Here is a 26894-nt window from a genome sequence, read left to right as displayed (position 1 = left end):
GTTTGTAGAATCTGGTTTAAGGGGAACTAACCAGAGCAAAAAGTAAAATGAGAAGGTGAGTAGCTTCCAGTGGGGCCAGATCATAGGGCCCTTCAATTCAGGGTAGAGGAAATTTCCAAGCCTGACGACCCACGGAAGGATCATTTCTTACTATAAATCAAGGACAACGAAGAATATGTTTTTTCTGACTCACAGATGACTGAACTGTTGGGATGGCTTGGGAATATTCCCATCTGGGCCTGGAATCTTATAGGTCATCATTAGGACTGGAGAAGTTGATTTCAGAGTTGAAAAGGCAGGACTGGCCAAATAATTTCATGGCCATGGAACTGGAATAAAGTTAATATCAAGACCCAAAATAAGAACATTTTTTTTTAGATGGGAAAGAGCTAATAAGACAAATGGCTAACTATCCTATAAGTAATAGAGAAACAAGATTAAAACATGAATTTTGTAAACTGATCTGTTTACCTTTCCTCTGTTATTGTATCTTTTTTTTTTTTGGTGAGGCAATTGGGGTTAAATGACTTGCCCAGGGTCACACAGCTAGTAAGTGTTAAGGGTCTGAGTCTGGATTTGAACTCAGGTCCTCCTGACTCTAGGGCTGGTGTTCTATCCACTGCACCATCTAGCTGCCCCCTCTGTTATTGTATCTTACTCCTATTGTATATTCCCATCTAGTGCTTCATAGTAAATCCCCTTTAAATACCTAAGAGGTTTCTGTGCTGAAAAGCATCCCAGTAGTTTTCTTCTTGGGGGAGATCTTGGGTTTAGGAATCTTGGTAAACAAGAAGTGGTGGGTGGGGGCAGCTAGGTGGCCCAGTGGATAAAGCACTGGCCCTTGATTCAGGAGAACCTGAGTTCAAATCCGGCCTCAGACACTTGACACTTATTAGCTGTGTGACCCTGGGCAAATCACAACCCTCACTGCCCCACAAACAAACAAACAAACAAACAAACAAACAAACAAAACCAGTGGTGGGTAGCCTAAAAGCTGAACATCAGTTATACCAGACCTGTGTTTGCCAGTAAGAACTGCCACCCAACCACCACCACCGCCAATTAGTGCCATTAGGGATGCCAGGGGCATCAGCACATACTATCTCTTTCTTATCTATCATTAAACATTCTGTTGGTAGCAACTGTCATGCTGTAAATGCGTGCTTTCAAAACCAGTGTGACAATCATTGTTATGATTAGAAATTCACCATGTTTACTGCCAAATATGCAAAGACATGAAGGCAAATGAGGACAAATGAGGTCACCTTGTTGGATGGCTTGTGGAATGGTCATGAGAAAAAACCTGGTAACCTGGGCCTCAGAAAGTGTCAGTACAGCTTCCAAAAGGGCTAACCTGGTTCATTTGCTCAATAAATATTTTTAAGCTCCTCCCATTTATGAAGAACAGTGGCCGATGCTATGGGAAATACAAAGATGCCCATAACACAGTCTCCACTTGTATGTTGCAATCTAACAAGTGAGAAACTTAAACTTGGAAAGAAAGATCTGGCTTAAGAGATGTCAGTGGAATCATACTACAGAATATAGTCTCTGCTCAAAGCCAACCCTGTAGCCTCATCATCACTGTTTCCTTCTCTTTTTATATCCCTAGTGCCTAAGACAATGCATGGTCATAAGTAGGAACTTGATAATAATTTTTTATTTATTCTAAACTTAACACACACGCAATTTTTTTTTTTTTTTAGTGAGGCAATTGGGGTTAAGTGACTTGCCCAGGGTCACACAGCTAGTAAGTGTCAAGTGTCTGAGGCTGGATTTGAACTCAGGTACTCCTGAATCCAGGGCCGGTGCTTCATCCACTGCGCCACCTAGCCGCCCCAACACACACACAATTGAACATTTCCATTTACAAAGTAGAACACAAAAAGATTGTATATGAAATCTTGTATATAATATGTAAAGCATGTCATAAATTGAACCTATTATTTTAAAAACTGGTCTGTGCTTCCTTCTGAAGGGACACGAATGTTAGCACTTTATCATCATACAGCTTCTTCCAATTGCTCAAATAAATTTACCTTTCTAGATTTCTCTCAAGTCTCGTGTCTGCATTTCAGAGTTTCTACTCTGGTTTTTAATCAGAAATGCTTGTAAGTTCTGTTTTCCAATAAAGATCCATTTTTCTTTGTCTCGTGTAGGTCTGTACTCAACTTTTCAGGATAAGTTATTCTTGGGTGTAAGCCTGTATCTCTTGTCTTTTGGAATATTGTATTTAAGATCTACCCTTGCTATAGTAGAAGATAATGGCTCTTGTGTGGTCCATGTGGTTCTTTGGTACTTGAATTCTTTCTTTCTGTATATGGTTCTCTGGATTATGCCACCATACCTCAGATCCTTCCTGACTCTGCTCCTAAACCCATGGATGTGTTCGTTCCAGATCCTCAATTTTGGGGAGAAGTCAGAGAATAGCTATCTTACCCCTACTATTCCCTTCCCTTCACCCTATCTCCAGCTTTTAAGTTTTTCTTTTATGTGTTGTCTTCTATTATTTTAAAAATGTAACCTCCTCAAGGGTGGGACTATCTTTTTGCTTGTATGTGTTTCCCTGGTGCTCAGGATACTTCCTAGATATGTTAAGTATTTAATAAATGCTTATTGATTGATTACAGTATTAATTTTTTTTTTTTTTGGTGAGGCATTTGGGATTAAGTGACTTGCCCAGGGTCACACAGCTAGTAAGTGTCAAGTGTCTGAGGTCAGGTTTGAACTCAGATCCTCCTGACTCCAGGGCTGGTGCTCTATCCACTGTGCCCCCTACAGTATTCATTTTTGACATGGAAGCTCTGGACCTTGGCTATGATATCTTTGTCCTTTTCCTTTTAAGGTTTGTTTTCAGGAAGTAATCAATGAGTTGTTTCTATTTGCCCTTTCTCCTCTAGTTCTAATATATCTGGACAGTTTAAAAAAATATATTTCTTGAACATAATTTCCAGGCTTTAAAAAAATTATGGTTTTCTGGAGTCCAATGATTCTGAAATTATTATGTGACCTGTTTTCCAGGTCAATCTTTTTGAGTAATATTTTAGTGAGTAATATTTTGATGTTTTTCTCATTTTTTTTCTGTGCCATGTCATAGAATCATTGATTTATGTTCAATATATTCTAACTTCCTGAGAGTCCATTACTTGGATAAAGTCCTTCTTCAAGACCTTTTATTTCATTATTTCTTGCTTCATTTTTCCTGTAGACTTTGTGAAAAATCCATTTCTCCCCTTGAGTCTTTGCTTGCAATTGTCATGGAATTACTTTCTCCTAGGCTGGATTTCTGATATGTCTGGATATATTATAATTCTTTAGAGTAGTTTATATATTTTTTGTGATTATTCACCTCTCCAGCCTCAGAGCTTTGTGGGTTTTGTGTCAGGGCTACGATCTGCCCCCATGTGATTTTGGGTGGGATGGTCAGCCTTACTTGGTCTTGGGTCATCTATGTTCCCACTCTGACTTCCACTTCCAGGGCCCATGTCCCCCTGGATCTTGGACATTCAGAATGCTATATCTTCAGCACTCACCATGGCATCCTAGCACAGAATGCTTGGAAGCTTGGAGGCCATGGACCCGGGGTGGCCCAGTCTGAGTAATGCTGCACCCAGACTCAGTCCTCTATTGGATTTCTCAAACATTTTTGGTCTGGCATAACTTTTAGTTATTTTGCTGGAGTAGCTGTGTGGGAATTGGGCTACCAGTCTTTGTTCAGTTTGCTATCTTGGCAAGAAGTCTCATAGTCTGTACTTAATATTTTTAATTTAATTATAATTTTAATATTTTTTTGATTGAGTGATTGATATAATCTGGAGACCTGATTTTTTCTTAACTTTTAAGAAAATTCTGAACTGAACAAACATAAAATAAAATGAGCATTTCTATATACATTCTAGGAGAGGAAGATTTTGTACACAAAACTGCAAATCTCTGTATTATAAGGTTTATTTTTGTTTTAAAAATATATTAAATTATTCATGTCCTATTTGTGAAAGCTGTGCTGTTTGTCAAGCCCCTGATAATCCATGATTCATTCTGTTCTTCCCTCTGTTCTTGTCTAATTGTGTGGGAATGCTATGCCTTCCCTCCCTCTCTTACCAAGCCTCACCCCCAATTTAAAAAGAAAAGAAAAGCATTTTGCTTTCTAATACACATGCATAAACAAAGCAAATTCTCAGAGTGGCCATGCATAGAAATGTATGAAATATCCTCCATCTTGAATCCATTACCTCTCTGTCTAGGGGTGGCTAGCACATTTCATTATTAACACTCTGCAATCATGAATGGGGGCAGCTAGGTGGCACAGTAGATAGAGCACAGGCCCTGGAGTCAGGAGGACCTGAGTTCAAATTTGGCCTCAGACACTTGACACTTACTAGCTGTGTGACCCTAGGCAAGTCACTTAACCCCAATTGCCTCACCAAAATAATAATAATAACGATAACAATAATAATAATAATGAATGGATTTGGGTCTTTCAAAGACCAGTAGAGCTCAAGTCCCAACAGGTTCTAGAAAGTTAAGAAAGTTTGAAAGCCTGAACCAGTGATGAACTATGTGTCCATCATCTGAAGGCCAGTTTATCTAGGAGTTCTAATTTTATCACTAGGCAAATGATGAATTATTTTGGCTATAGCAACTAATGAAGCAAGCTACTAGGACACAGAAAGGTTATAAACTGTAATGGCAGAGACACTATCCCTACTGTAGAAATCATGGATAAGATACTGATGACATGTGAAGACATATAAAAGACATGATTGACATGGTCTTTTTGCTTTTTTATGTGTGTGTGGGTACACTGCATGAACCATGTGCAAAAGGGGCATGGCAATTAAATATTCCACTTGCCTTCCCAGAGAGGTAGTGTAGATGGTGGGTAGAGGGCTGGACTTGTAGTCAGGAAGACCTGGGTTTGTGTTCTGCCACCAATACATACTAGGAAAATCAGTTAAAATCTCAGTGTTCCCAAACTATAAATAAATTGCTAACCAATGATGATGATAACAATAATAATTAGCATTTATGTAGTCCTTTGAGGTTTGCAGAGTACTTTGTGAATACAATTTTATTTTATTTCCACAAGAACCCTGGAAGGTAGGTGGTATTATTATTTTCATTTTATAGATGAAGAAACTGAAGCAGACAGAGATTAAGTGACTTTCCCAGTCATACAACTATTAAATGTCTGAGACAAGATTTGATTTCAGGACTTCTTGACTCTATCTACAATGCTCTAACCACTGGACCACCCAAGCTTTAGGAGTGGGAAGATGTTTCCATACTGGGAATTGTTCATACTAATGAAATTACAGTTCCAGACCCATCTTCCTCTCCATGCCCCTTAATTTCCTGGTGTTATTTTTAATGACAAGGATTAGCTTATTCAATTGCTATTCATTAATTTGAATACATCTTGGCATATGCAATTTTTTTGCAACATGAATTTGCGTTTGAAAGGGTATCCTTAGGGACAGATGGTCCCTAGTGAATGGAAATAATTACCCCACTGAGTCATCTAGATGGTGCAGTAGATAGAGCACTAGATGGACACTGGATTCCTGAATAAAGTTAGGAAGATCTGAATTCAAATCCCGCCTTAGACATAATGAGCTAATTGTTAAATGTTTAGGGTGAGCATTTACACTTCAGAAATCAGTAAATACTATAAATCAAAGTTCAACTTATTGTTTTGGTGATTATCCAAGCTTAAGAAGGTGTTAATGCAGACTATTCTTTAAAAATGCCTCATGTGCATTTCTGGGGGGTGCAGTGGGATGAAGATCTAGTTGTTAAACATTTACAAGCAGACACTTGATCAGCTTCCTTATCTGTAAAATGGAGATAATAACAGGACCTACCTCCTGAGGTTATTATGATGATAAAAATAAGGTAATATTTGTAAAGCATTTTGCAATCCTTAAGGTGCTAGAGAAATGATAGCTACAATTATTATTATATAATTATCTAGTATTCAACACACATGCTTAGAAAGCTGAGATTTGAATAATTTGCTTCCTATATGACTTTTCCTTTCTATTCTGAAATCCTCTCCTCAACCCTTGAAGTAAACCCAAGGCAAACATGTTAGAATATTGATTTAAATCAGTCTCTGGATGAAATTAATCAACATAGTGGCTATATTTGGAATATCAGTCTAGAAGATCAGGCCTATGAAATAGTCTACCATGAGGAGAATTTCAAAAACAATTATAAATAAAAACAAATGATCTAAATAAAAAGAGGGTATTATTAGGTAATTAATGACATTAACTGCTGCTAATTAGATACTAACAAGCCTATTCCAACAAAAGGCTAATCCTTTGATGTATTATGAAACTCAGAAAAGAAGATGCAGCCATAATCAACTATGAAAAGTAACATAACTGTGATAGCAAAAACTAAACAGGAGTTTAGTATGAATTCAATGGTCAATTTTTCTTAGTAGTTTCTCTTAGTATAATTCTTTAATTATTTGCACTGAATGAGGCTAAAATATGATAGAGTATCTGGGGCTTTTATAGCAATCTTTAAAGTGTAAACCAGAATTTTTACTTCTAATGACTAAAAGGGTAATGTAAGTTAACCAAAAAAACCAAAAAAAAAAAAAAAAAACCCCTCTGCATTCTATAGCATGCTATAACACAAAACTATAAAGTCTTATTGTGCTCATTATTATACATATAATGGATATATTTTAGAATGAACATTTCAAGTTGAAATGAAAAATTTGGGGTTGTTTAAAGGCTGACATTTGAAAGATGACTGAGACTTTTTTTTTTTAATGGTGCCAAAACAATTCAACATATAGGGTGTGGAGAGAGAGAGAGAGAGAGGGGGAGAGAAAGAGGGAGAGAAAGAGGGAGAGAAAGAGGGAGAGAGAGAGATCAACCTGTGATTGTTGCTAGGGGGGAAATAGTACAAGGTTACTGAACTTTTCTTTCTTTTCCACCTTCTCTAACACTTTTGATTTGTATAAGACAGGAGAAGATGGGAGGAAATTTAAAGACGTTTTCCTACCACAAGCTCACTCCCCATCTTATTCATTTGAGGAAGTAAAATGCTGAGCGTATTTGTCCTGGCCAGGGAATGGAATTAAAAACCAAAAAAGTATTAATGGCTCTCTGACCATGTATCATAAAAGAGTTGAACTGAGGCTGTCAGTGGAAAGAGGACTTTAAAGAGAAGATATCATTGTAGCTTGGGTATCTGCTATCTTCTATGAGAAGCTTTACTGGATAGAAATGAGTTAGAATCACTAACTGAAAAAGTTACATCCCCTACCTGCTGGGGAGAGGCTTGCTAATCATAACACCTTCAAAGGATGGTAGACAGAGTGGTAGGGGGCCCTGCAGATAGGTCTATAGCTGAGGTGATGTAGGGGGTTAAAAGAGATGACTATTGTAATGGGGCTAGTTCTGGAATGGCCATATCACCTAACATGGAGGTTCTTTGTGTCCTCTGTCACATGAATAGGGGTAACCTCCTTTGATTGACTGAATAGTCAAAAAGGCTGAAATTTTATGAATTGGCCAGATTAGGATAGTCCATCTCTTCCCTGTGCACTGTTTCTTGCTGTGGCCAGAGGGTAAAGATCACAATTCACCCACACTATGGGTGTCCTGAACTGAACTAGGAAAGGGGACACTTCCCCCTCTTTTCTTTTATTCTGGCTTCAAGAAATGGACATGGGGGACATTTGTTTCTGTTCTGTGTTTTTCCTTTTCCATTTCAAGTACCAGTGGTGATCTCCACCAGTGGGAGTTTGGGCCACAGTGACTTTGGAGACAGGATTCTAAGAGAGATGTTTGTGGTCAGTCAGGCTGACAGGGAAGCCCCAAGAAGTGAGGGTTCCTGGGATTGAGCATAAGTGGGGGGGGTAAGGGTTGGACTTGGAGCTTGAGACTGGAAACTATAGGAACTGAGCTAAATTATGAACCTAATTGTCTTCTCCTCTCCCCCCCCCCCCCCCCCCCCCCCCCCCCCCCCCCCCCCGCGACCAGGGACTGAGGTGGAAGAGAGTTAACCCCCACATGTTGGTAAGGAATGTATATATTTGTGATTATACTTCTGAAGTAAATTTTTTTTTAAGTGAGGCAATTGGGGTTAAGTGGCTTGCCCAGGGTCACACAGCTAGTAAGTGTTAAGTGTTTGAGGCCGGATTTGAACTCAGGTACTCCTGACTCCAGGGCCAGTGCTCTATCCACTGCGCCACCTAGCTGCCCCTTGAAGTAAATTTTTTAAAAATAAAAGCTCTTCCAACTATTAGTAGTTAAAGGAACTGAGGTGCAGGGGAGCACATCTACAACTAAGGGAATATCATTGGTGGGGGCTGAAGCCATTGGCAGAGAACCTAGATGTCCCCCAAATTTCCCTTAAGGGTACTGGAGAATCCTGAGGGAGGGATGAAATGTAACCTATTTGGACTTCAGGCAGTGGGGGCCAGGGTAGCAAATGTTGCCCTATAAAGATTTTGAATTTCTATGAGCTTGGAACTTCTCTGTCTCTTTACCAGCAGCCTTCCTACCATGGAGATAATTTCACAATGATGACTGCTCACCTGAATGTGGAGTCCCTAGCCCAGGCCATCATTTTATGAAATTATGAGTTTACTTAAAGTCGAAAAGGTTAAGTTCTGACCTGCTGGGGAGAGGTTTACTGAGCACATCATGCTCTAGGGCAGGGGTCAAACGATTATGTCCTGGGGCAGCTAGGTGGCAATGGATAAAGCACTGGCCCTGGATTCAGGAGGACCTGAGTTCAAATCCAGTCTCAGACACTTGACACTTACTAGCTGTGTGACCCTGGGCAAGTCACTTAACCCTCATTGCCCCACCAAAACAAACAAACAAATAAACAAACAACAAAAAAAGATTATGTCCTATGAGTCAAAAACCATTCTTAGCTTGGCCATACAAAAAGAGATGGTAGTCTGGATTTGGCCCCTGGAGCCATAGTTTTTAAACCCTTATTCTAGGGATAGTGGTATTAGCTGAAAAAGCTGGCTGATAGAATTGTGGACCTCCCTTGTGGGTTCACTGAATCCTACAGTGGATAATGTACAGAATATTAGGTTGTTCTGAAGATAGCTGGATAGTTGAAACCCATGTGGAACTGAAACACACAACCAGTAGTGTCTGATGGGGAGCTTTGGAGACACAATTCCCATTGGAAAGAAGTTGTGCAGCATCAGAGGCCTTCAGACCACCCTGGTGTAGGTGCCAGTGACCAACAATTGAGGGAGAATAATGAGGGGGCAGAAAGGCTTATTGGGGAGAGCAGAGATGTGACATCCAGTGGGGAGCAGGCACAGCAGTTCAATAAACTTGGCATGAGATAGTGGCAGCTTTGCAGTGTCAGGGGTTTGAGATGCTGTTCCATGTAGGTTCCCTAACCACATATCTCTTTCATCTAGGATCTCTATACCTTCTGACTCCTCCCACTGAGGATGTATATATTTATGAAAATTGGGGAGGGTTGTTACTATACAATTTCATTTAATGCCCTTCCTTTGAACTGTGTGTCCTTTGGCTGACTAGTTCAAACAAATCCATTGGTGGGTGCTTACAAGCTATGGTTTAGAGAGGGATTTGGGCCTACCCAAACCTGTAAATTAAGTAAAGTTTTAGGGGCTTATAAATGAGGTATGAATCAGGTGCTACAACAGCAAACAATTAAGTCAAACTGGTTATTTGCTATTGTGTAGACTAAAATACAAATATATATAATTGTTCACTTCTCAAAACAGATGTCTTTTCCTAGTGAAAACATAGCTCTCTAGTTGAAGTAAAAAAGATGTGAAAACATAGCCCTCTAGTTGAAGTAAAAAAGATGTCCTGGAAATGTATTAGATCACTCTTTTTTTTTTTTTTTTTTTTTTGGTGAGGCAATTAGGGTTAAGTGACTTGCCCAGGGTCACACAGCTAGTAAGGGTCAAGTGTCTGAGACTGGATTTGAACTCAGGTCCTCCTGAATCCAGGGCCAATGCTTTATCCACTGCACCACCTAGCTGCCCCTTTGATCACGCTTTACTTTATTTTTTATTTATAGAATACAAAAATGAAATTCCATAATTTCAATTCTGTTTTCTAAAAATTACTTCAAAATTTAAAAAATACATCTAAGATATAACTTTCTGATCCCTTCTTTTCCCCTTCATTTTAAAATTTCCTTCTTTTCTCAAACCTTTAGTTAACTCACTTTTTAGAACTTCATCTCCTTCTCATCCTGGAGATAACTCTGCCCCAAGGTCTGTTCTCCTGATTGTTGAGTCCAGACCACCATTTCATGAGTTGTCCCAGTCATATGCAACCCACTCTCTGCTCAACCCACCCTCTGGACTTCTCTACCACCTTGCCAGCTGGCTCCTGCTCCCACGAATACTTGTCTCTGCCTCCGCCCAACTCCTCAGGAAGTTCCTCTTTATATGTTGTCTTCTCTAATCAGAATAGGAGCTCCATGAACATAGGGCTATCTTGCTTGTTTGTTCCCATATCCCTAGGATTTAGCACATGGTAAGTGCTCAATCAATGTTCTGTCTGAAAAAACTATTGTTGTTTTTTTTTGTTTGTTTGTTGTTTTGTTTTGCAGGGCAATGAGGGTTAAGTGATTTGCCCAGGGTCACACAGCTAGTAAGTGTCAAGTGTCTGAGGTAGGATTTGAACTCAGGTCCTCCTGAATCCAGAGCCAGTGTTTTATCCACTGCACAAATAAGGGCAGCTAGGTGGCGCAGTGGATAAAGTACAGGCCCTGGATTCAGGAGGACCTGAGTTCAAATCCTACCTCAGACACTTGACACTTACTAGCTGTGTGACCCTGGGCAAGTCACTTAACTCCCATTGCCCTGCAAAAAAAAAAAAAAAGGCTAAAAATATTGTGCAAAACACAATATTAGACAAAGGGGGAGATTCAAAGTTTGCTTAAGATGCAGTATCTGCCTTTATAATCTGGCATGAGACACAAATACAGATGACACAAATACTATTACAAAGATGCCAGCTAATTCTAAAATGGGAAATTCCTCACTCTCTCAAATAAATTGTTGGGGGTCATTAACTTCTCTGCATTAACTTCAATGTTGGGTCTAGTCATTCTTGGAAATAAAATAATCCAGAAAGTACAATTATTAATCTAGGAGAACAATGGAGTTCTGAGGCAATGTTTGGAGTTAGGAGCATCTATCTATCTATCTATCTATCTATCTATCTATCTATCTATCTATCTATCTATCTATCTATCTATCTAGGCTGTCTATCTAGACTGTCTAGTATATCTATCTATCTATCATCTATCTTCTGTCTTTTGTTTGCTAAAGGGAAGGTGACTCTCTTTATCTCACGAAAAATTTACCACATTTAGTCATACCTTTAAAACTTATTACACTGAAATTTATTTTATTAATTCATACCCCCAGGAAATCACTCAACAGCATCAATTATTACCAACTACAAGGACATTTATTCTATTCAATTAAGGGCATGTAACATGTGTACTCAAATTTTTACCTACCTACCTCTTGCTGTTGAATGCAATCCTAAATGGGGACATCAGTGGAAACCCGATTACTTGAGAAATCACCCCTTCCTCATTTATTCATACAGTAAGTAAGATTAGCCAGGTCATAGTTGAGTTTCATCAGGTTTAAATTTTGAGGAACTGAAGTCATATTATTTCAGGGAAGGTTCACACCTTTGTGTGGCTTGGAATGAAATGCCTGTGGGAGAGGCTAAATCCATGGGAAACTTACTAAAGCCACTCTTATTACAACAGAATTCAGACTTTAGAGCTCATCTAGGAGGATTTAATTACTGAAGAACCATTATGAAGTGATATTACCGTATTAGGTATAGGCCCCAAGAGTAGTGAAAAAAAGGGGGAGGAGCCCATGCAAAAAGCGAGTGGCCAGATAGAAGCAGAGGCACTTCCAAGGGGAGGTGGGATCACCTTTGAAGATGCTGGTGTCAGTCCTTTGCCGGCTCAGAATTCCAAATGGTAATTCAGAATAGTCTTGTGACTAGCAAAATAATAACCTACTACCATGAACATGCACACACTCACAAACACCTACACACAAAGCAGTCTCATCATTAGTATATAAGCTCATTTCATTTAGGGAACAAGACTGCCTCAGATGATATAGGAAGCAGGTAGAGGCTGAATACGGGGCCGCTCGCCGCCCCCTCCCCCTTCTTCCCCCCCCCCCCCCAGCTTAGGGATTTTAAGAGGATGTTTCTTCAAGGTAGCAGTCTTGACTAAATGCCCTAAAAAGGTTATATTAACTAACATACTACTGGGAAGTAATTTAGAAACTGAGAAGAATGCTGTCCATCTACTCTTTTCTCCCAAAGGCGGGCTTAAGGGCAGACGACCTTCAGTTATGGCAGTGTGCACATGACATATGATATGCCAAAGCATAGCCCAGCTGTTTGAAAAACATCACAGGAGGGGGCAGCTAGGTGGAGCAGTAGATAAAACACCGGCCCTGGATTCAGGAGAACCTGAGTTCAAATCCCATGTCAGACACTTGACACTTGCTAGCTATGTGACCTTGGGCAAGCCACTTAACCCTTATTGCCCTATCAAAAACAAAAACAAACAAACAAAAAAGAAAAATATCACATGAAGGAGGGCTGTAATATATGGGGGCCAACATGAAGCTCCTAGCACTATGCTGCCAGGGAAGTCTTAGTATCGTTATCGGCTGGTGGCTTTTATAGCTTCCAAATTATATTCTTTTAATTATTAAAGAGCCAGTGTGAGACCCACTGATTGAGGGGCTCTCTGAACTAAAAGTTTACTTTCTCCAAGTTTTTGCCTGGTACATGGTAGCTACTATATAATGTCGCCCAGCAGTTTTCAAAATGTGGATTGGGGCCTCTTGGGAGTACCCAAGATGCTTTCAGGGGTGTGAGGTTAAAACTATTTTTATAATAATACTAAAAATTAAATTTCAAATATGGTAAATACAAATATATATGTATGTATATATGTGTATATATATGTATATGTGTGTATATGTGTGTGTGTATATGTGTATATATGTGTGTGTGTATATATGTGTGTGTGTATATATATATATGTGTGTGTATATATATATATATATGTGTGTGTGTGTGTGTATATATATATATATATATATATATATATATATATATATATATATATATATATTCCATGTAAACAGAAGTTCTTTCCTGGGGAGGATAATCAATAAAATTTAAAAGCATAAAAGGACCAAAAAGTTTGAGGACCACTGATATAACCACTGGAGGTTCACCTTTTGTGATGAGAGGGATCTATCGGTAGTTCGAGGGTTTGAGGACTTTATGAAACCCCCTTAAATGGAACATTTGGAACCTTTTAGGAAATAAGAGAGAGAGAGAGAGAGATGCGAAGAGACAGATATGCTGCTATGGGCCTTATATCTCAGCTCTATAATACTATAGGCATATTGGGGGATTAGAGTAATTGTTGTATCAAGCTCTTGTAAATAGAGAAGCTCATAAATTGTGTTTTATATTCTTAATCTTTATTTCAAAGATTTAAATTTTCCAGTGGAAACAAAGTAGTGGTAGAGGTGACCAAAACTGACCCTTCATTAACTTCCATGGAAATGGAGAAATGGACATAGATTCTATTCTATTCTAGAACACGGGAGGGAGGGGTGAATGAGAAGCCAAATGACATGAACCTTACCTGTTTTTAGAGCAAAAATTAGATCATCAAACTCCTGTGACTCTTCATCAGCTATCAGAGACCCCTGGCCATAGTCTCCAGAAGTAGGGAACGAAGCACCATCCTGAGCACTAGGCTTAAAGTCCGGGCTCGCTTGACTCACTTGATGGAGGGATGTCCTCTCCCAGTCTGCTGGCACCTTGAAAAAATGAAACTATGTGAATAAAGTAGCAAAGAACTTTATTAACTCTATATGAGTCATTTTTTTTTCCTCTGGATCCCAGACGAGAGCCAATCAAAACGCTTCTTGAGGAATTGCTCGGACTGAAGAAAGTGGGCACTGATCTACATATGACTTTAAAAGCCTCGAGAGAAAACCTCCAAACTCACTCATCCCTTTCTGAAGCCTCCTCTCAGAAACTGCTCATTCCATCCATCCCTCATGTGGAAGAAGTGTTTGAATGTTCAGCTTGGCCGTGGAAGGGCAGAACAAGGATTGATGGGTGGAAAGTATCGGAAGGTGGGCTTTGGGCTCAGTGTGAAAAAGAGGTTGGTAGTAATTATGATGGTCAAGAAGTGGAACAGGCTGTCTGTGGGAATCCTGAGTTCCTTGTCACTAGGGACCTTCCCGTGGAGACTGGATGGACACTTACCAAGGATGTGGTAGGTGGGATTCTTGCTTTGGTTAGTGCTTCGATCAATCATTCATCAAGCTTTTATTAAGCACCTACTATATGCCAGGCAACTATGCTATGTACTGGGGAACAGGAAGTAAACAACAAGGGGCCCAGGTCCTTAGAGGAAGTGTATGCACACAGACGTACAAAAAATAAAATTAATTTTTAATGAATCTGCTGGGGCAGGATACTAGCAAATGAGGGGAATTAGGAAAGACTTCATGTGGCATCTGAACTGAGCCTTGAAAGGGTACTGAGGGACTCTGAAAGGGCACGATGAAGAGTACATACCAGACAAGTGGGACAGCCTTGGCAAGGCACTGAGGGGAGGGGGTGGGACCGGATGACGTCAGAAGTACCTTCCAATTCTGCAATTAACTTGACCTCAGACATTTACCAGCTGTGTGACCCTAAGTAAGTCACTAACCTTTGTTTGCTTCAGTTTCCTTATATGTAAAATGGGGATAATAATAGTTCCTACCTTCGAGGACTGTTGTGAGGATCAAATGAGATAATAATTGTAAAGCACTTAGCCTGGCACATGGTAAGTGCTCTGTAAATGTCAGCTATTATTGTCTAGCTCCTTGACATATGTTCCTCCTTATTTAGACAATCTAATCTGGTACTTCTACACAATCCTCCAATGTGGACTACTCTTTGTATTTCTATGGTGTGAAGTGGCGGGGGGTGGGGGGTGGTAAATATAGATTAAATATCCATATATTCTCCCATCTTTAATTTTACTTTGGAAGAATTTGTGAGGAGTAAATTCTATGAGTAAGTAAACACCTGGCAAGACTCTGCCTGGCAGCCTACACATTTCATAGCCCAGTGCTTGGAGTAAAGTAAACATTCACACTTACTGACTTGACTTAATCAGCTTAAATAGTACCCTCTGTTCCTCCATACTTTGTGATCAAAATGACAATAATTTCCTCACTTTCTTCTAAATGGAAATGCTCCCATCCACTCTACTCTTCACCCTTCTCACCTCTCCATCCCCCAAGGACATTCACAGCTTCCAATAGCCTCTGACAACACCCTTTGCTAAGATGTGCTGGATGAAAGCCAATTCAAATGTGCTGCTCCTCAGATCAGAGAATGTCCTTTAAGGGGATGTTTTCCTACAATGCAACAACATGTAGTGGCTGGTGTCCAGCCAGGGGCTGTTACAGCTGCTGTCTCCCAAGATTCCCTAAGTGGCGGCAGGTCAGGAGCTACTACTGAGAGGGTATGTTTCGAGTAAAGGCAAACTAAAGACTTTGAGGAAAGTGAAAAAAAAGGAAAAGAGAACATAAAGAAATTTAACTGAGATGTCAAAGGTCTCTAGACAAACAGTAGATATTTTTGGAAAATCAGAAAAGTTTTTTTTTTAAAGTTTCCCTTCTGGTGTTTTTAAAAAAATAATAAGACCCCTATTTCTGGTCATGTCACCTGTGATGTCAAAAACCTGGACTAGTTTTCCTCAAGCTGTGACCCATTGCAGTCTACCATATTTGTAGATGGTGTGTGCTTCAAGGGAGAGGCCGCTTGGAGAAGAAGATCTGGAGCTAGCTGGGAAGATCTGGGTTTAAGACATCTGCTGACTTGGTGACCCTGGGTCAGTCACAACCTCTCAAAGCTCCAGGCCAGCAAGTCTCAAACTTTTACACAGTGATAGAAACCATCAGTTTAAACAAAAAATTTGGTAGAACTCTCTAAAATTATTATTTTTAATGGCTATTAACATCCTACATAAGATTCATTTGAAAACAAACAAACAAATAGCTTGGGATGTTCCTTATAGCATAGTTTCAGAAATACTACTCGAGGCAGCTCTGTGATACTGTAAGTTGAAGAAAAGAGGTTGACACATTTGGTGGAGTGACCTTCCTCACCTGGGAGTTCCCTATTCTGATGAAATCCTAGGTCCAGTCCCTGGCACTCTATCCATTGCTTTATCTAGCTGACAATTTCTAATAAAAGATAGGGTTTTTTTTCTTCCCTTGCCTTCCCTTCCTTTCTCATCCCTTTCCTTCCCTTCTCTTCCTTTCCCTTTAAAAAAAATTGTACTAGGTTTCTAATCCCATGAAATTTTACCTAGTCTATTTAAATTTGTAATAGAAATAACTCATCTCTAGATCAATAGAGATAACTAGGAAGTACTCTCTGGAGGTGAGGACATATTATGTGTGTGTATATTTATATATGTATTTTCCATGTATATATATGTGTGTGTGTGTATCTGTACACACACACACACACACACACACATTTAGATGACCTGCCTCATATATTCTCGTCTACTGACAGTATAAAAAGATGATATACTAGGGGCACCTAGGTGGCACAGTGGATAGAGCACTGGCCCTGGAGGCAGAAGGACTTGAGTTCAAATCTGGCCTCAGACACTTAACACTTACTAGCTGTGTGACCCTGGGCAAGTCACTTAACCCCAGTTGCCTCACTAAAAAACAAAACAAAACAAAACAAAACCAAAAGATGATACACTGCATTCTCTTTGCTCCCTAAGGAGAGAAGTGGGAGAATATATCAACAGTCTAAGGAATATACTGCTCTGCAGAATCTCATTGGAGGCTAGGTGGTGCTCAGCTACGCAAACTAACTTTTCTTCCCAAAAAAGCTTCTGCAGTTGAGTTTTAAAACTTGAGTACTGCTTCCTTCCCATCAAAGGTGATGGCAAGGAGGGAAGGGAGGAAGAAAGGGAGGAAGGATGGAGGAGGGAGGGAGGAAGGAGGAAGGAAGGAAGGAAGGAATGGAAGAAGGTAGGAAGCAAGGGAAGAAGGAAGGAAGGAAGAAGAGAAGGAAGGAGGAAGGGAAGAAAGAAGGAAGGAAGGAGTGGGAGGGAGGAAGGGAAGGCAACAAGCATTCATGAAGTCCCTACCATGTGTCAGGCCCTGTGCTAAACATCTTTGATCATCACGATAGGGAAGTAGGGAAGGAGATGCTATTGTTATTCCCTTTTTTACAGTGGAGAAAACTTAGGCAGCCACAGGTTAAGTGACTTGCTTAGCGGTTGCAAAGCTAGTAAGTGTCTGATGCTGAATTTGAACTCAGGTTTTTCTGATGTGAGGCCTAGTGCACCATTTAGCTTCCTCTAGGCAAGGGATTTTAAAATAAGGGATTGGTACAAAGGGGAATAAGGGTGTAAAATGTGGAGAAAATGGAAAGAGAAGTGAAGAAGATGTACATTTCATATAAGAAATTCTTATTAGGATTTCCATTAGTGCAATTCACACTCCTTGTAGAAGTTCTAAGTCTTTTCTGAAACATTTTCTGATATTTAGATTAAAAGAAGTATCTGGCTCACTGTACTTTTCATGATTGCATGCTAGGTTTAAGGTGAGAAGCTCAACTATCTGGGGAAAAGAGGCTGGTAAAAATATTTTGGACCAAGAAACATTCTGGAAACAATTTCCAAGGGCGTTAGAAGACCTGATTCTAGGTAAATTCATCCTCAAAGACTAAGTGCTGTGAGATGCCAAAGAAAGCTATGTCTAATTTATTTTTCTTCAAGTGAATGGCTACCATAACTCATGGAGCAGGGAGAAGAATAAGGACATCAATCAGGATGATACATAATATGGTAAAATGATAAGAAAATTAGACTGAGAATCAGAAGATTTGGGTTCTAATCCTGTCCTGGCCCTACCAGTAGCTGTCCAGTTTTAATCAAGTCTCTATGACCCCCATTTGATTAAACTGTAAAATGAGAGGGCTGGCTTTCATGACCTCTAATCCTCCATTGTAGCTCTGACATTCTGGAATTCTGTGAGGAGGGATTTATCTCCCTTCTTCAGGAAAGAAAACAAATGACAAACAAGTACCTCTTCCATAGCACTGATGAGATTCTGGGTGGATTTGCTGATCTCACCCCCTGCAGGAGGCATGCCACTGCCAGTTGTGAAAAAAGCAGAACCCGGTCCTGGGTGCCCATTCATTTCCACAGTGTAGCTGGCTTTCATTGGGCAGCACATCTGGTTGTGTAGAATGAAATACACCACAAAGACATAAAGGCCCTGTGAAGGGAAAAAAAATATCACAGGGTCAAAGAAGAATTTGCTGGATTGGCTTAAAATGTCACTTTTGTAAGAGTTTACATTTTGGGACAGCACTCCATGGTCTCCCCAAGACAGATTGTGGCATGCTGGGAGAATAACAAGTTACCATTCTAATAGTAAAATTACAAGCATGTAAAACAACACTTAGCAAATGTCATCTGATATAGAGCTGCTGAATCACTGAAAATTATTTCCCAATTAACTGTATAATAAAGTCAAGTCAATCGGTATAACACTTCTCAGCAGTCAGAGGAAGGTACTATATCTCATTTGCAACAGGACTTTTCCTCTGCAATAATCTCCATCTCAGCTGTGAAAAAAAAACCCACCTCTTCTAAATGTGTAAATCTCATGTACTCTAGTCGTTTCACCTTGGTGCCAATTAGAGTGTTTGTAGTGGAAGGCTGATGATTAATCCTCGCATCTACTTCCCTTGTGTCTTGGGTTCTCATCAGACTCCCTCACTCTTTGCTTTTTCCCTATCTTGGTGTCATGCAATAGAACAGTGGGACAAGCATGAAGACATCTGGTTTCTAGTCTTGGTTCCACTCCTTAGTATCTGGGTGGACTTGGGTAAATTGTTTAACTTCTGTCTCCTCCCTCCAATAGAACATTCCCTTGAAACAAAGGGAACAAGGGGAGTTTAAGGAAAACAAACATATTGGTGGGTCTTGCCTCTGAAAAGTGAGAGAGAAATACTTCACCATCAGTTCTGAAGTCACAATTGGTCCCTGCAGTGATGAGACTTCTGATACATGTCAGGGTTACTTTTCTTTACATTTTTTTTTTTGGTGAGGCAATTGGGGTTAAGTGACTTGCCTAGGGTCATACAGCTAGTAAGTGTTAAGTGTCTGAGGCCAGATTTGAACTCGGGTCCTCCTGCCTCCAGGGCTGGTGCTCTATCCACTGCGCCACCTAGCTGCCCCTTTTCTTTACATTATTGTGGACATTTTCACAAATGTTTCTTTTTGTCCTGGTTACTTTGTCCTTCATTAGTGCATATAAAAATCTAAGTTTCCTTAAATTCTTCACATTCTTTTCCCTTGCTATAATAATATTCCATTTTTGTTGTTGTTCAGTCATGTACGACTGTGAAACTATTCACAGTTTTCTTGGCAGAGATACTGGAGTGGTTTGCCATTTCCTTCTCCAGATCATTTTCCAGATGGGGAAACTGTGGCAAACAGGGTTAAGTGACTTACCCAGAGTCACTGAGCTAGTAAGTGTCTGAGGTCAGATATGACCACAGGAAGATGAGTCTTCCTGACTCGAGGTCACTGTGCCACCCAGCTGCTCTAAGGGAGCTGGCCTTCAGGACAGGAAAATTTAGCATTGAAGGTGGCTATAATGCAAGTGGTCTCTTAGTTCAGCATTTATACTAGGATGAAGTCACTTGAAGAGTGAACAAAAGGAGTTTTAGTTTGCCCTAACACACCAAAACACTGGATGTGGTTTCCCCCTCTTCCCCACTCCTTATAGAAATGTGTCTGATCATCAGGGCAGGATATGGTGGTGAAGAAGAAGGTGATTCGAGGGGTTTTCAGAGATCCAGTAATTCAGATGGGCCCTGACTCCACATGACTAGGACTTTTTAATGCCTTTTTTATACCGGGAAACTGCATCAGAGAAGCTGGAATTAATCAGATTCCAGCAACATCTTTGTCTCCTTTTAGGGAAAGCTAATCCATGGCAGGTAGGTGATAGCATAGAGCACTGGACCTGGAGTCAGGAAGATCTAAATTCAAATCTAACCTCAGATACTTACCAGCTGTAGGCTCCTGGGCAAGTAAGTTACAACCCCTATTTGCCTCAGTTACCCATCTATAAAATGGGGATGGAATGGAAAAGGAAATGACAAACCACTCTAGTATCTTTGCCAAGAAAACCCCAGAGACAATATCCAGGGGGTCACGTACAGTTGGACACAACTGAATGACTGAACAATAACAATCCATGGCAGGAGGGTGGGAGAAGCATTGGGCCCAGGGATGGGCTGGAGCCAGCTATATAGGCTCTCAGTTTGTTGAATTTTCAGTGTGATCATTTACACCTCAGAAATTGGTGATTACTACAAATCAGGGTTTGACTTATTGTTTTGTTGATTGTCTAGAATTAAGAAAATGAAGGAGAAAGTGTTTTAATAATACAGATTAAACTTAAAATTGTGCCACATATACCCCCTCGACCAAGCTGGTTGTTAAACATTTACTAGCACACCCCCTGGATAGGCCTGATGAATGAGGAGGGAAATGCTGGTAGATATTAGTCCTATCACCCCTAGGTCCAAGTGTCATCTCTCACATAAACTATGTGATCCTGCACAGGTCATTTAATCACTCCTTTTAGGAAAGTCTAATCCTTTTATTTGACACGAAGATGCAGACCTTTCTTGGTAAAAATGTCTTCATCCAGGGATTTCCTCTGCAATGAAATTACAAGGCCAGTCCCCTTGTTCTACATTCACATACCATCCTTTGTTCAGCCCTTCTCCAAATGATGAATACACACTTTATTCCCATTTCTTTGCTAGCACAGAAAGTGCTGCTATATTTTTATACATATGAAGCCTTTCCCTCTAGCTTTCTTGGGATACACATCTGATATATTTCTGGGTGGTACAGTTTAGTGACTTTTCTAGGATAATTCCAAATTGCTCCTCAGAATGGTTATATCAATTTATAGCTCTGCCAACAGTATATTAGAATTCCTGTATTCTCACAGCCCCTTCAACCTTGATCATTTTTGTCCTTTTTGTCATTTTTGCCAATATGATGGGTTTGAAGTGAAACCTCAGAGTTGTTTTAATTTCCAATTATCTTATTATTAGTAATTTGGAGCATTCTTTCATGTGGTTTTGGGTTGCTGACATCACCTTTGATTTGCCTGTTCAAATCCTTTGAACACTTACCTATTGGGGAATTTTTTTTTATTCTTATATGTTGACACCAATTCCTTATATATCTTGAATACTTTTCAGAGCTCTTTTCTGCTAAAACTCCCCTCCCCCCAACCAACAGTTTTTCAAATCATTCAAGTTGCACTGATTTTGTCCATAGAAAGGCTTTTAAAATTTTATATAATCAGAATTGTCCTTTTCATCTTTTATGATTGCCGACATCTCTTGTTTGGTTAAAAAATATCCCTCTGGCCATATCTATGTATCACTTAACTCATCTGAGCTGGTCTCCTTATCTGTAAAATGGGGGCCATAATACTTGTCTTTCCAACTTCATAGAGTTTGTTATGAGGATCAAGGAAGATAACGTGTGAGTGTTTGGAGAGCTATAATTTGATATATGAATTATTATTTATTGAGATTATAAAATCATTGGCCTGTGGAATACTGTGGATTGCTTAACGCCTAACTTGTACTCTGATTCTTATTACATAAGAGCAACAAAGCTATTTTATAGTTCTTACTGACCTGATGGCCCTTTAAATTTTTTTGCAATTATGTCAAGTTCTTGAAAATTGCCCTGCTTCCGTCACAGATAGCAAAAAAAAAAATTATTTGTTTTCAATTCACTGCCTACACTGATGGTCTTTTATGATTTTTACAAAGGACTTACTGTATATTTCTAATGGTGCCTCTTTATAGCTTGCTAATTTTGACCTTTATGCTCAGCCAGTAAAATATCTTAAACTGTGCCTTTTGTGTATACCCATTGATCCTGTTACTTAATTTTTGGAAACAAGTCAGAAATTTTCCTAGTCACTGAGATACTTCATTTCCTAAAAACCCCAAAGTGCTCAACTTCATAACTGAAATGAATACTCTTGAGGTGGGGCATGAACTCAGAAGGTGCTCAGCAAATAGAATTAGGACTAGTTCAGTGGAATTTGCATTTTCCATTATTCCCATAGAAACAATGACATACGGTACATTTATAGGTTTAACATTTGTAACTCTAAATAGCCTACAAGAAATCACTCAAAGCTTTAAAACGACTAACTCATGCAAATCTTCATTTGAAACAATTACTATTCTGGAAGGAATTTGGAACTCTGCCCCCAGAGTAACCAACTACCCTTTGACAGAGCAGCAGTATGAGGTCTATACCCCAAAGAGTTAAAAGAAAGAGAAAGACCCCTATGTACAAAAATAGTACCAATAGTTCTTTTTATTATAACAAAACCTGGAAACTAAAGGGATGTTCTTCATTTGGGAATGGTTGATCAAATTATGATATATAAATATAAAGGAATATTATTACAAAAAATGTTGAAAGAGACAGTTCCAGAGACAACTGGGAAGACTTATGCAACTTGATGCAGAGTGAAGTGAATAGAACCAGGAAAATAATTTATTCAAGAACAACAACAACAACAACCCTATAAAGACAAGGAACTTTGAAAGACTTAACTTTGAAATGACAAACCATAATTCCAGAGGAGCAATGATGAAGAATTCTAGTTATCTCCTGACAAAGAGGTGAAGGACTCAAGATGCAGAATGAGACATATATTTTTTTAATATGATCAGTGTGGGAATTTCTTTTGCTTAATTATACATAACCATAATAAGGATTTTGCTTTTGTTTTTCTTTTATAAGTATGGGTGGGGGAAGGTGGGAAAGACAGAAAATAAATGCTTGCTCATTAAAAAAAAAACACTAAAATTCACATTTAAAAAAATGAAATAGAGGATAACCAGATGTTGCCACATGCATACATGAATGCATGTATATATACAAACATATACACATATATATGTAAACAAAGACACATCTATAAAAAACTACTATAAATTACACTTGGCACCATTTCCCACACAGACAAAAATTCCCTGGGCTATTTTTCTATAAAAAATTAATTAGGATATTTTTAAAGCACATAATTTATTTTTAAGTAATACTGCTTCTAAGTAAAATAATCCATAACTATCACCATCCCAAAATATACTTAATAACCTTGATGTTCTTTCCTCTGAATTGGACGGTTTGTTGGGGAAAATGAAATGAAACATTCTAAACTATGTGTGTGAATATTTTTATTTTCACAAGCAAATTACATTGTAAACAACAATAGGCATATAGCTTCTAAAAAAACCTCCCTTATGTACAGTAGAGAGGAATCTACAATTTTCATTGTACAACTAATTATTTTCACATGAACATGACCTAATTCCATTGGCAACTACAATACACAGGACAGGAATGAAATGAGACTGTCAGCCTTAAATATGATATGGATGACATTGATTTCTTGGAGAAATCCTCTAAGGACGATGGATGATGGAGTAAAAGCTGGACCAGAAACCAAGACTCTTTCTTTAAAATCAGTCTCCAAGGATGTATCTGTTAAAATAACACACGTTCTCTTTTCCTCTCTCTCTCTCCCTTCCAGTTTTAAAGTCTAGTCTTTTGTGTTTCAGAAAAGACACTGCCTGCCTGCTGCCAATGACTTGCATGTCAGAGCTCCCTGCCTGTTTTTCTTAGAATTACAGAAATGTACAGCAAATGTTCTAAAGCTCAGTGGAAAGCCTGGGGGGAGGTGCACAGTGCCGGTAGAGAAGGAAAGGAATGCTTTTGCCCCAAACACACGACAGCTGCCGGTGGTAGGCAGGCGAGAAGGAAGGGGAAGAAGTTGGCGGTTGGGAGACTCTGACCTGGGAGCTGGCTCAGGTCTCCATTACAAATAGACCCGGATCTCTTTTATTGTGCCAGCTCCTTTCCAATACGCCAAGAAGTACCCTAGAATCTCTGTAGTGCAAACTATTGACCCCTTCTCTGAATAACATATACATAAAGAAAGGGAAATGAACTCCTCTAGATTCCATTTGCATCTTATTTGCTTTAGTGGCTCAGCACCAGCTGGGAAGGACCTAACAAAAACCACCCTGTCATTCAGATCTGGATTGGTCAATGCCCATGGTTAGCAAGGGGCAGAGTCAGAATTCGAACTTGTGTCCTTGACTCCAGATCTAGTACTTTTCCCACTACAACATGAGGTTGTTATGAGGGTTAAATGAGATAATATGTAAAAGTGAAGCCTAAAAAGTGCTCTACAGACAAGAGTGTGCTGGAGACAGCTCCTACCTATAAGCCAATTGTTAAATTTTGAGAGTGAGCATTTACACTTTGGAAACTGGCAAATACTATGAGTTAGGGTTTCATATATTCTTTTGCTAATTGTCTAGACTTAAGAAACTTTTAAAAAAGCAATTCAATAAAACATTAAACTCAAAGTGTTGTGCACACATTTTTGGGGGGGAGGGAGTCAGTTGCTAAACATTTGTCTGTATACTGTTTTCTTTTTCTTTTCTTTTTTCTTTTTTTTGGAGGGGGCAGGGCACTGAGGGTTAAGTGACTTGTCCAGGGTCACACAGCTATTAAGTGTCAAGTGTCTGAGGCCAGATTTGAACTCAGGTCCTCCTGAATCCAGGGCTAGTGCTTTATCCACTGCACCACCTAGCTACCCCTTGTATACTCCTGCTTATAGATTATTATTATTTTAAAACTTTTTTTTGTATGTCTGTTAATATAGGCAAATCATTTAATCTCTGTAGTCTTAGGTTCCTGGTCTGTAAAATAAAAGGATTGGACTAGGTGATCTCTGGGGTCCCTTTCAACTCTAATCTTTGTAAATATATGAAAGCTAAAATGAGCAAATACCAAGCCAGAGTAATAGTAATAATAATAATAATAACAACAATGATCATTAACATTTATATAGTGCATACTATGTGCCAGGCACCATACAAAACACTTTTTAAACAAATATTACCTCATTTAATCCTCACAACAGCTCTGGGAAGTGGGTATTATTCTTATCCCCATTTTATAGATGAGGAAACTGAGGCAAACAGGAGATAAGTGACTTGCCCAGGGTCACACAGCTAGTATGTGTCTGAGGCTGGATTTGAACTCACGTCTTCCTAACTCCAGGCTATAGTCTAAAGGAACCAGTCTACCTTCCTAAATGCCTAACATCTTCAGGGAGTAATATAGGTACTGAGAGAATCTGGTTGTTACCTCATTAATTTTCACACTATTCTCACAGAGCAGGAGACAAACATTAATGTTTTCATTCCACAGATACAAAAAAGGAAGCCACATAGCAGTTAAGCCACTTGCCAAAGGTCACATCCTCTCCAGTGCAGGTGGAAACTGCAGATTTCCTGGCTCTTCAGTCTCTGTCCTTGTCACGACACTTTTCAGCCTTCTTGATTTAAAGGAGGTTATGCTTACTTTGTATAAAAAGTCCAAATGGGACTGTACAGATACAAAAGACTGAGCAGAGGTCAAGGACAAGATTAATGGCAAGTCAACTTTAAGAAAATATCCTTGCCATTTAATCCTCAATGGAATTGTATCATTTTTTAAAAATCTGTTTGAAGGTTTTCGAGAAAACATATCCAAACAGACTACACACACATTAGCAAAGCATCTGTGCACGTATGGAACAAGAAAAAAAATAGAAAGAAGAAATGAGCAGAGGGATCGTAAATGCAGATGGGCAAATCAGACAGAATAGCCTTGTAACCTGGTTAAAGGATAAGCAGCTTTGTGCCCCAGTTCTGCAAGAACAAAAGGAAATTTCTAGAAAAGGGGATCTCAAAAAGAAAGGATATGTTCTTTGGAAATGGTTAAATACATTTAAGTACTTGAATGTCCTAAGATATTGTACCCTAAAAACGACGGATATGAAAAATTCAAAGAAGAACAGAAAGACTGAACTGATGCTGAATGAAATAGGACCAAGAAAACAACATTCACAATGAAGACAACAAAATAAATGACAAGAATTTTAAAATGAAAAGGAATCCTGGTCATCATAATGAGCAAGCTTGACCCCAGAGAAGAGATAAGAAGATGTACTTTACTTTTAGAGGTGGGGGACTATGGGCATAGGATATTGCAGATACCCTCAGATATAGTTGATTTGTTGACTGGTTTTGCAGAACTGATTTTCCCCCTTTTATTTTAATTTTTATTTATTTATTTATTTTTGTGGGGCAATGGGAGTTAAGTGACTTGTCCAGGGTCACACAGCTAGGAAGTGTCAAGTGTCTGAGGCCGGATTTGAACGCGGGTCCTCCTGAATCCAGGGCTGGTGCTTTACCCACTGCCCCACCTAGCTGCCCCCTCACCCCTTTACTTTTAAATCTTTGTTTTAAGGGATGGTTCACTAGGGAAGGAATGGGAGAGGAGAGAGATAAATTTGGAAATGAATGTGATATAAAAACTAAATTTATCAATTAGGATTAAAAAAAAAAAAGATGTGTTCTTCAGCTCTGGAATTTTGGATTTAGCTATTTTCCCAAAGAAGATACTTCTGGTTTTCATTGCTGTAGGGGTATGTGATGAGAGATATGATTCCTAAAGTATAGGACCTAAACTGGGAGTTTTGGAGTCCCTTGAACTTAAATGTTTGTAACTAATGAAGTTTTTTTGTTTGTTTGCTTTTAGTTTCATTTTTTTTCTTTTATAAGTTACAGATGGAAAAATGTCCACTGTTCAGAGCACAGCCCACAGAC

At 39.2% G+C, this 26894-nt stretch overlaps 1 protein-coding gene across 1 annotated transcript in view; it reads right to left on the bottom strand.

The window, feature by feature from the left end:
* Positions 1 to 26894, bottom strand: part of ADGRV1 (adhesion G protein-coupled receptor V1) — a 786537-nt gene that overhangs the window by 13239 nt on the left and 746404 nt on the right. Inside the window, 2 exon segments of the mRNA XM_043996987.1 lie at positions 13699 to 13876; positions 18182 to 18373. Coding sequence (XP_043852922.1) covers positions 13699 to 13876; positions 18182 to 18373 — 370 coding nt within the window.

This window comes from Dromiciops gliroides, chromosome 1 (assembly GCF_019393635.1).
Source record: "Dromiciops gliroides isolate mDroGli1 chromosome 1, mDroGli1.pri, whole genome shotgun sequence".
In the NCBI taxonomy this organism is placed as follows: domain Eukaryota; kingdom Metazoa; phylum Chordata; class Mammalia; order Microbiotheria; family Microbiotheriidae; genus Dromiciops; species Dromiciops gliroides.
This window is presented reverse-complemented; position numbering and strand designations above follow the sequence as displayed.